The 12,182-nt window shown below is 28.6% G+C and overlaps 1 protein-coding gene across 1 annotated transcript; it reads right to left on the reverse strand.

Annotated features, from left to right (window-relative positions):
• Positions 1-592: 592 nt before the first annotated feature.
• LOC127240666 (indole-3-acetic acid-amido synthetase GH3.3-like) lies at positions 593-3,156 on the reverse strand. Its single transcript, XM_051259466.1, has 3 exons — positions 2,762-3,156; positions 2,300-2,401; positions 593-2,206 (listed from the first exon to the last, which is right to left on the reverse strand). Exons 1-3 carry the CDS (start codon positions 3,076-3,078, stop codon positions 829-831), a joined length of 1,797 nt encoding a protein of 598 aa, XP_051115423.1. The 5' UTR covers positions 3,079-3,156; the 3' UTR covers positions 593-828.
• Positions 3,157-12,182: the final 9,026 nt, after the last annotated feature.

The following is a 12,182-nucleotide window of genomic DNA, read 5'->3' on the forward strand; positions in this document are numbered from 1 at the left end:
ATAAATAATACATTCGGTCCGGGATAATCATGCCATATACATTACTTTATTGTCGTCTATTAAATTTATACATAATCCGTAAACAACTTTATTCACTTATAATTTTATTACATCTTCTTTAATAAATAAATAAACTACTTTACATCACATCATTACTTTTACACCAAAAAACAAGGTCAAAAATATCATTACATTATTTTTAACTGCCCATTATAATTAAAATAATATTATTTTTTAAACACTGCCCACTATAGTATATTTTATTTTGCTTTTATAGTAAAAAAATATATTAGTAATAATTATTACTTGCCTTTTAAAGGTAAAAAGTATCCAAAAAAAGTAATATATTTTTTTAACTTACTAGAAAATGAGAATATATATTAAAAAAAAATGAATATAAATTTAAATGTCTAACCAAGTATTATTTTTTAATTTGAGTATCCAAATAATATGATAAAAAGCGATTATTTCAACCAAACAAACGCACCCTAAGTAGTTGTCCCAAAATAGTTTTCTATGAGAGTCGGCAGTTAGCAGCACATGTGATTGACATAAAATTATGCTAAAAATAAACCTCACAACAACTTCAAAACATAGTTTACAGCACCATCAATCCATACATACATACATACATACAGTCCATCCACAGAAACATCACACCATGCTGTAATTATTCCATAATTTACTACAACTATAATTAGAAATAACGATACATATATATATATATATATTTAGACATTGGTCCATCGATGAAATGAGATCGAAGTACCTACATATGGAAAGTTTCGCCACGTCATCAATCCCCGGTGAGATAATCGGTCAATGAAGTCAAACACGGCGCTCGGGAGTCCAGTGCGGCGCCGCAGGGCTAAAGTGCGCCGACAACACGCGTGAGTCAAGCAGTTCAACTATGGGCGTGAATGTCACGCACCTCGGCGCCTTGTACTGGTTGATCGACGCGCCGCGCGAGATCGCGTAGTCCATCACCTCCTCGAACGTCCCGCCCTTCACCACCCGAATCTCCAGCGGCCCTACCGAGTTGTCGGCGACTCGGCACTGCCGGTACACCGAGTTCAGCGATTCCTCCATCGCCAGCGCGCAATTTGCCAGAACCTCCGGCGGCGGCGCGTGGGCCGGATCCTTCACCAGCAGCTCCCAGTACACCACATAATGCCCCGGAATCGTCCTCGTGTCGGCGAAGCTCGTGTACTCCGCCACCGTCGTCTCGAAATCGGCGATCAGAGACGACGCCCTCTCCACGGCAGCCTGGAGCTCCGACTCGTCGGTCTTGTCGGCGTCGATGCTGAGGAGAACGTTCTTCCGCCGTATGAACTTGAACTGCGGCGCCGAGTTATGAAACTCGGTGACCCGGAGGATGTCGCCGACTCGGTACCGGTTCAGACCAGAGTAGGTGGTGACAACCAGCTCGTACTCCTTCCCAACTTCCACGTCAGCCAAGTCCACCAGCCGCGGCGGCGCGTCACGTGACAGCCTCGCCGGGTTTTCCGAGTCATGGGGGATGAACTCGAAGTAGCCCATGTTTGGCATGATGGTGTATGACACGTCTTCGGGCCGGGCCATGGGCTTAAGATTGAGCCCGAAGTAGCACTCCGAGGAGGCGTACATCGTACAGGGTTTAGGTAACCCGCCGCTGTAGAAATCGAGGAGTGGAATATACTGCGCCATGGCGCCGGTGACGATGACGTCGAGGTATTTGGTGTTGGGCCAGATCCGGGTAATGATCCGCTCCCAGTTGTCGCCTTCACATTCTTTGGTAATGAACTCGGCCAGGGTCGGGTCGGGTCGGAGAATCTGGGCCATCCGATTTTTGATCGCGGGGTCGTGGATTCTAGGGTTTAGAGTTCCGGCGGCGATGTCGTCGGCGAGGAGGCGCCAGTTGGTCTGAAGGAACTTGATGGCGCGGAGGAGGCCGGAGGCGAAGACGGCGCCGAGGCGGAGGACGTGGTGGCGCATGAGGAGGCCGCAGAGCATCTGGGTGTACATGCTCTGGAAGGAGTCGCAACAGAGAATGGCCTCGTCGGGGCTGGTGTAGTCGTTGTAAGGGTCGTACGGACGGGTCTTGAACTGGTCGGATTTGTAGTAGCTCGTCAGGACCGGGCGGGCCACCAGGCCGCCGGGAGTTTTGGTCTCGGCCTTGATGAAGAGGAAGTAGAGGGCTTTCCCTTTGTCCAAATCTGGCACGTACCTGCACCAGTTACAGTGACGTTCATCTCATCACAATTCATATATATAAATTGTTATGCTGATGTTTTTAATATAATTGTTAATTCGTTCTTACAGGTTCATAACGGGCATGAGAAGGGAATACAGGAGTTGCCGGCGCTCCATCTCCTGGCTGATTGTCGGCATCAGCTTCCGTTCTCCGGCGGAAGTCCCGGAGCTGCAACCGAATTCATGTCATTTTCTTTGTCAAACTTTGATATATACATATATATATATATACATGTACTTTTTAAGTATAGGGTTTTTAATTTCCGATTTATTTTGTACTTCAATGTGATTATAGCATGAAAAACCATTTTGAAGAAGCCATATATTGATCCTTATCTTATCCACTATATATACGTGTGTGACTGTCTGGATATACACACACACACGCATTTTTGTTTACGTAATTTCAGTTTTAACTAAAATTAGAAACTAATAGTTTTAATGATATCTACTAAACTGAAACCACCAAAATATCTTCTTCTATAGTAATAAAACTAAACACATACATAAATATAAAATATTAACGTACCTTGTAAGGAATTCAGAAATAGGAAGGGAGCTTAAAATGGGAGAGCGATCGCCATTGGCTATACGCTGTATAAAAGGCTGAAGGTCATCGTAGCCGATGACCGGAACCCTAGATTTAAAGGTATCCCGGTCAATCGAACGGCCCAGATTAAACTGCTGCAGATACTCAGTGTCGGCATTTTGGACAAGTATCTCACCCAAAACCCTTTCCTGCACCACGTCAGTATTCCTAGTCATCTCCTCAATAAATTCCAGAGCCTTCGCGAATCTCTCAGGCATTTCCGTGACAGGCGGTGACGCATCCAAGCTGACAGCCATGGTTAGTTCGAATATAATTAATTCTATAATATATTGTAAGAAAGAAAGAAAGAAAGACAATTATATTGAGAACTGTCTGAAATATCTGAAGAAGTGCGAGGACGAAGGCCGGCTATATATAGCGGGTCGCACGTGCCACGTCGGACGGCACACGTGGAGTTTATGTCTACACTGGAATATATTTGTCACTGCGAGTGTGTCGTGGGGAGGGGACACGTGGGGCCCATATGGAGATATTGTCGCCGACACGCGGGGCCTTGTTGGTGCCACGTAGGCATTTTCCAGGTTGGGTATTTTTGTCGGGACATGAAGTCTGTTGGTCACGGACAACGATAGGCTGCCGGCAAACTAGGCATAGTTATCACTGTTTCTACCCTGAACCTAAACCCTATGGATTAATTATTTATCCATTAGAAAATAAAATTAATAATTAATTAATTAATTGTGTATTATTAATTGTCAATGGTGAAATAATTCAGTTTGTTTTGCAATGCTACCGGTTTGTCAAATAATGGTTTGGCGTTTTTATTAGCTTGTTTTTATTTATTTATTTAGGGTTTCTGTAGTTATCATCGCCATATATATATATATATATATCTATTGGTGGATTTTAAAAAATTCTGAATTATTGATCTGCATGCAGAATATATTATTAGGTTTCTTTTCTCATTGGAACTCAAAGTCATGTAAAAAAGGTATATACTGCGAATTATAAAATTATTATTATTATTTTATTATTTTGTAAAATTAAATTAATGTTTTTAGAAGAAAAATATATTATAAATTAAATAGTAAAAACATTAGTAGTGAAAACACAAGAATATATTTATTGAAATTGAAGTAATTTTATTTTATTTTTTTGTTATATGTTTAGCATGTTAGCCCAGCTTTACATAGCCATTAGTTAAATAGTTCATTTTGTTTGTAAAACAAGGTTACTGGAAATGTACATTAAATAATTATAAAACTTAACATTGACAATTAGCATAATTTTAGTGACTGTTATTGTCTATCACCTCATGAAAATTTGTTATTTATTTATTTTTAAAATTTCAAATACAAATCATAATTATTCAATCGATAAACACGAATTAGTCTGTTCACTCTGCGTTTATAGATAAATTGATTTTTTATTTATGATATGAGAAACTGTGTTGCTAATATAAAAAACAATATTTTGTGTTGAAATACTTGACTTTTTATGAGTGAATAATATATATATTATATTAATGTCTGTGCATATATGTATTTTTTAATAATATTTATGAAAAATTATTTCATTGAGAAATAGTGAGTGAACAGACTTATATCAAATCTTAAATAAAAAATTTTAATTTCAAATAAAAATAAAACAAACCCCAAGATTTTGATCATATGTACTTTTATGTATGAATTGTCAAGGAAATATATATCTGGCAATCTCAATAAATGATACATTGGCCACTGTAATTTTTATTTATAATTTTTTTTATTGAATTATATAAAGTTTTATTAGCTGTGGTCTCAAATTAATTTGAAATGAGATAGTGATTTAATTTTTTATTTAAATAATATTTTTAAAATAATATTTTGTGAAAAGAAAGTAATAATATATTTTTATTAAAAATCGTATAAAATAAATAGCGTTGATTTCAATTTAAAATTACAAAAAAACAAACTCTTAGCTACCGAGATAATTTCAATATATATATATATATATGTCTCTTGATCCCAAACATAGAAATTAACATTAAATATGATGGAAAATATAAGAGCAGCCTCCCAACATATATATGTTTATTCATAGTTTCACTCAAATTTTCTTTTATAAATAATTAATATCACATGGAGAAAATATTACTTCCTCCGTCCCAAACATCCTGCAATATTTCTAAAATGGGAAATAATTTATTATACTTAATCTCGATCCCACACTTTATCCCCTCGCATCATCCAAATAAAAAACTAAAAAATATATTTATCTCTCTTTCACATCACCTAATTTCTAAATTATCCTACTTAATACTATCCACCTAAAAACTCATGTCTAAAACAAATATTGCACCTTGTTTGGGACGGAGGGAAGTATAAAATAGGAAAAGCAAAGCAATAAATAATATAAATATTGAAAAAACAGAAAAAAAAAAGGAAAAACAATATTGAATTTTTGTCCCCTTTTTCTATATGGAATAAAAAGTTGATTTTTCCGTCGAGTCTGATTTGCAAAGTATTAGGTTCAGTAAAAAATTTGCCTAATGCGTACTTTCGGGTAACAATTGTGAATTCTCACGTCATAAAATAAATAAATAAATAAAAATGGTATCTCACGTGAATACTTATAAGGTTGCGTGCTAATCTCTCTATCTTCAGACACAATCACAAAGTCAATTTGTCAACTGCTCAAATTTTTGTATACATTCAAAGGATTTTATAAATTATATATATATATATATATTTTGAAATGCAAGTAGCATTCTACAAAGATATTAGTTCCTCAAAAAAAAAAAAAAAAAATCAATAACAGTAGTACTCAAATTGAATAAGTTTTTCAATCCCAAAAAAAAAAAGAAAAAAAAAATAATATATCGACATATCAATTAAGTTATAAAGAATTTATAAAATACTTAAATTATTTTTTTAATTGCTCAAACAATTAAAAACAATTCAATGAGTTAAAAGTATTGATTTTCAAACGCCCTCGTAAATAATTCAAATGTTTTTTTTTCTTGCATATGAAAATTATGATATGTGTGTTTTATTTTAGTGTAATTTTCAATTTCATAATTTTGAATAATTTTATGATTATGTTTTAATAATTTTATTGTTTCGAATCGATATTTTGAAGATTCAGTCATGGGACAAATATGCAATCAATTTTGTTTAAAATATATTTATATTTGTAGGAAAATGACAAAAAATTACTTGAATGTGTTTATACTCCTTCGTATTACTTATTGTAAATTGGTGTGAATAATATATGCTATTTAAAAGTTTTTATTTTTATTTTTTATGATAATTTATAAGATTTTGTAAGTTTTTATTTATGAATATTTTTTTTCTTATTTTTTTATCTAAAGGATTATACTTTATCTTTTTATTACTATAGATACTTTTTTATTATTATATTTGTTGCATTTATTTAAACTTTATAATATTTTTATATACAAAATATTTATACTTTTATTAATTTTATTATAAACATATGAATTATAAGTTTACACGCTAGTTAAATTTACAAAGAATGACTCACAAATTTAAAGACATCCTTTGTATGAGGCCATGACGACCACACAATCATTTATTTTAATTATGTAGATTAATGAATAATATATTTAAAATGTTTCTAAAAATATAGTATATATTAATTAAAATAATCCGTAGAGTTAAAATAAAATAGATATATGTTGGTAACTCTATGAAATGTAAGAGTTTCTTATTATTATGTTGTTTACTAAATTTAAAAATTAATATATTGATTCGAGAATATTTCAAGATTATTTGTCAAATTCCTAATAGTAAAATACAATGATTGTGGATTGAGGTAAGTATATAATTTTAATTATGAAAGTTGAACAATTCGATATTTTGGTCATTTAAATGGATGTTACATTCATTGAATATAGCACTCATCGTTGTTCTAGTAGTCATTCTTCCACGAGTAACGTTCACATGTATTACGGAAATTAAATGATCGATATATATATATATATATTGGCTCGGTTCACTTAACGTTTTTATTAAATAAATTGATTTTTAGTATATTGTATAAAAAATTGTATTAAAATATAAAATAATTTTGGAGAATCACAATTTAAAAATTGGCTTGGGCGAACATAGCCAATTTATATATTTACAAATGCACCGATGGACATTGGTGTGTTTTTATCATTTCTTCTTTCAAATTATATTATTTATATTTTATTTTTTTTTAAAAAAATATATAAGAAGATTATTTTATTTTTACATAAAATATCATATTAAATATTATTTTTATTATAAAAAAAAATTCAACTTCAAAATCCAATCCAAATTAAAAATAAATAAATAAAAGGGAAAAAATTATTTTTGGTCCTAATATAACCAAAATTCATAAATTATGGTCTAATATAAAAATCTTATCAATTTTAGTCCCAATATAAACAAAATTCATCATTCTTTTGTTCCAATATAACCAAAACTCATCATTTTTTATCCCAATATAATTTTTTTAATCAATTTTACAAAACTCATCATTTTTTGTCCCAATATAATCAAATTTTATTTTTTTTGGTCCCACCCTCAACAAATCAATGAAAAATGCTGACGTGGACCTGCAAGATTGTGCAATTTCTTCAAATATAAGTATAAGGTTTGATTTCTTTTCACGTCAACATTTTTTGTCGGTTTGTTGATGGTGGGACCAAAAGAGATAATGTTTGATTATATTAGAACAAAAAATAATGAGTTTTGATTATATTGAGACTAAAATTGATAAAAAAATTATATTGAGACCAAAATTGATGAGTTTTAGTTATATTGATTGAGACCAAAATTGGTAAAATTTTTATATTTAGACCAAAATTGATGAATTTTGATTATATCGAGACTAAAAATAATTTTTTCTCCAAATAAAAATACATAGATTTAGTTAATGAACATAATGAAGCAACCCTTCTTGTCATGTCCCCTTTGAGGGTTGTAAAGATCTTAATTCTTATGATTGCTAGTCTTGACTGTCTCAATATAGACACAACACAGTTGAAAATATTGTCAACGACACGGTCGATCTTAATTAAATTTCATCAACACTATTTTAATTAATTTGATGTTTTTGCACGCATATACAGGAATACGAAAATATAAACGTGCACACAATTTCAATACATATGTATGTACCCTCGAAATATTATAGTGCATGTTTGATGGAGTTTTCAAGCCTTTTTTCTACACCATCCAAACAATAAGTATACATTTACTTTTGACGCGAAATTTAAGAAATAATTGTATTTTAATTATAGTGGGTATATAAAAATAGTGTAATGATATTTTTGTTCTTATTTTTTGGTATAAAAGTAGTGATGTGATGTAAAGTAAGAGTATTTGTGAAAAAAAGTGAGGTATTTAATGAAATTGTTACTTTGTAATTGGACGTCCCAAAATAGAAATATATATACTTTGTAGCGGAATGGAAGGAATATATTTATTTTTATTTTTTTGTAAAGCTTATATAATATTCTCTCTCTCAATTCAAAATTTTCCGTTCATTTTTTTGGTTATCAAGGAAATAAAAAAAAAAAAAGAAATTGGTGGACAAAAGGAGTATAATATAATACTTTCTTAGTCCCGCAATAAGGGTAGCGTTTGCTTTTTGTACGTAAATTTTTTAATATTAGTATTATATTGGATTGTAGTAAAAAAGATAAAAATACCCCTATTAGTATGGTGTAATATAAAAATAATGATATTTGTGTAATATCTTGTAAGTTGAAAGAGTATTTATTATGTGAAGTAGATAGTACAATTACTAAATTAGGAAATAATAACCTTGTTTTGGGACATATGAAAATAAAAAATAGTAATCTTTCAATGGGACGGAGGAAATATAACAAAAAAATTTAAAGATTAAGTATAAAATACATTTAAAAGTTTAAACATATTCTAAATGTACTATATAAAAAATAAAAATATAATAAAAAAAATTTGAACCTATGGCCCCCATCTAATTTCTACTACAATTATCATGGGTGAGTTTGCTCGAGGGTTTGGATTTTGAGTTGAGATTTGAATAGTAAAAATTTTAAATTTAAATAGTTGTATGATGTGATATAAATAGGCGTTGATGTGATGTTTTGAATGTAAAATTGATTTTTATTATAATATAAAAAATAAAAAATAAGTATTTGATTTGATGTTTCTGGTGCGAAAAAATAAAATGAATAGTATACATTAAATCCAATCCCTCAAACAAATTAGATGAAAAAAAATAAAAAAGATAATAAGTACTAATTGATAATGACAGATAATTAATTCCTGAGTTCACTTTTGTTCTAAACAATTGTTGGAAATCTCCGAACAACCATATCCCTCCCTATTAATCCAATTTTCATACAATTTCTTCTCAAATTATTCATATATATATATATATATTTTATATATATAAATAAATACTCCCTCCGTCCCATATTTATATATTCATTTACTTTTTGCACGAAATTTTAAAAATGTTAGTATTATATTAGAATAAAGTAAAAATAAAAATAAAAAGACTAAATTAACCCTATTGTATGATATAAATGTAACGATATTTGTGTAATATATTGTAAGTTGCAAGGGTATTTGTAATGTTAGGTAGATAGTATAGTTACTAAAAAATGGAACTTTTATTATAAGTAAATACTCCCTCTGTTTCATAACAAAGTATCAATTTTTTCATTTTAGTCCGTCCCATAATAAAGTATCTATTTTATTTTTTAATAACTATACTATTTACCTAACATTACAAATACCATTACAACTTACAATATATTACACAAATATCGTTACCTTTGTATCACACATACTAATAAAGTTATTTTAGTTATTTCTATTTTATTCCTACTATATCTAAATATAATACTAATATTGTTAAAATTATGTAAAAAAATAAATGAATATTTAATTATGGGACGAAGGAAATAAAATAAATGAATGAGCGAGAATATTTTCAATGTAGCATGCAGTAGCTGTGGTAATTTTTTCAACCTTGAGTGTAGCCTTTTTGTTTTAGACTAAAAAGTAGTTAAGTAAATAATTATTTAGGCTTGTTAAAATAATACTCCCTCCGTCTCACATACCGTGTCTGCTACACTGTAGACACAATATTTTAGGAGGAGTATAATTAGTAAATAATTAAGAATATATTAGTAAAAATAATTATCTTATAATATAAATAATTATAAATTAAGATTAAGATAACTAATTAGTTTAATTAAAATTTTAATAAAAAATAAAATTAAAAAATTTAAAATGAGATTAAAGTGTATAATTATTTTTCAAAAAAGGAAAATAACATGGTATATGGACAGACAGAAACGACAACACGGACATGTTTTGAGAATATGTTTTTACATATATTATTATTGTTATTATTATTATTATTATTATATGTAGGGACAGGTGGCGCCTGGGAGAGGGAGGGGGTAGGCACAAAAACTTAGTTGTCTGAATGATAACATGGCCGCTTTTGTGTAGTCATTATCCGATTATTTAATAAAGTTGCAGTTGCACATTTGTAACAACTATTCACTCTGTCATTTTTATAATTAGAAAAACATCATCCATATATCTTTATTTAATTCAATTGTTGGGCGAAAATGTTTGTTTTACCCTAAATTTCTCAAATTTTATTACCTGGACTCTGTATATTTTTAAAAAAATATATTTTTTCTCTCACCAAATTTTATTATTTGGACTCTGTATTTTTCGAAAAAAATACATTTTTTTTTTCTCACAGAACATCCCATCAAACATTATTTTAATATCAATCTCAAACCAAAATTTTACCAAACTTATAAAAGAAACATATATTATCGACACTAAAATTTAAAGGTCAGTAAACCTTTTAAAAGTGCCTCCTGCTGTCTATCTACCAACTTTAATAATAATAATAATAATAATAATAATAACAACAATAATAACTAACACACTTTGCCAATCAATATTGTTCCGCTGTGTTTGAATTAAATTAGTTTGTTTGGTGGTTTGGAATTTTTTTTTTATTTTTTATTTGAAATTTGAATAACAAAAATTTTGAATTAGAAAAATTGTATAATGTGATATATATATATGTTGATATAATATTTTGAATGTAAAATTGATTTTTAGTATAATATAAAAAATAAAAAAATAGATATTTAACTTAATATTTTTAGACAAAAATACTTTTTATTAATAGTGAAAACTTGGTAAAACTTTATAATAAAAAGTACATTAGTATATTTGGAGTTGGAACAAGAATGAAGAAAAATTAACATTTTATTAAAAAATTAATAAAAATATGGAAGTAAATGGGATATTTATAGAATTTTTAAAGGAAGAAAGAAAGAGATGTGAATGATAGCTATATTCATTTTAAATAAATATTAAGCTGAAGATAATAGTTAAATATTGATATTTTAATTTTGATAAAATTAATAATTTATAAATTTATCGAACGGATAAAAAATCAATATAGTAAGTATGTTTGGTTAATAATTTCTAATTCTCATTCTCACTATTCTTTCATTTTTTTTTACAAATATTTACACATAAATTTTTTATATTAGTATAATATTGATATGCTATATAAATTAAGAAAAAATAACAAAAATAATCTTATTAGTAGTATTATATAAATATAATGATATTTGTGTAATATATTGTAAGTTGTAAGGATTTTTTAACGTTAAGTAGATAATACAATTATTAAAAAAAATACTTTATTACGAGACATATCAAAATAAAAAAAAATAGATAGTTTATTAAGAGACGAATGAGTATTACATTTTTACATTTCTTATCAATGAATATCAATTCAATAAATACTCCATGCGTCCAAACTACCGTGTATATGTTACCGCAAATATGAGAATTTAGAAGCAATATAATTAATAAATAATTAAAAATATATTAGTATAAATAATTATTATATAATAAAATAATTAAAAATTAAAAATTAAAATAATTAATTAATTTAATTAAAATTTAAAAATATATATACTAAAAAAATTTAAATAAAATTAAAAAATATATATATATTTTTTTTAAAAAAAATTAACATTATATACAGATATAGGACATATACAAATGATAACACGGACACAAGGAGCACTATCTAACCAAATTTTCAACCATAAATTCAACAATTAACTATTTACACATAATTGTAATTAAATAAGACAATTATATTTAAATTTAAAGAAAAGGCTTTGGTTAATTTTGTGGTATTTTCTCCCAATTTCCTACATCTTTTTGTTATTCATCTAATACATTAATTTTATTTTTCAACTTAAAACATCGTCACATCATACATATTTTTATGTATTTATTAAATGACATATCTACAATATATATATATATTCAAAATATCGTATCAAATATTCAATTATATTATACCAAACAATAATTAT

Source organism: Andrographis paniculata, unplaced genomic scaffold (genome assembly GCF_009805555.1).
Source record: "Andrographis paniculata isolate CXL003 unplaced genomic scaffold, ASM980555v1 Contig79END, whole genome shotgun sequence".
Taxonomy (NCBI): Eukaryota; Viridiplantae; Streptophyta; class Magnoliopsida; order Lamiales; family Acanthaceae; genus Andrographis; species Andrographis paniculata.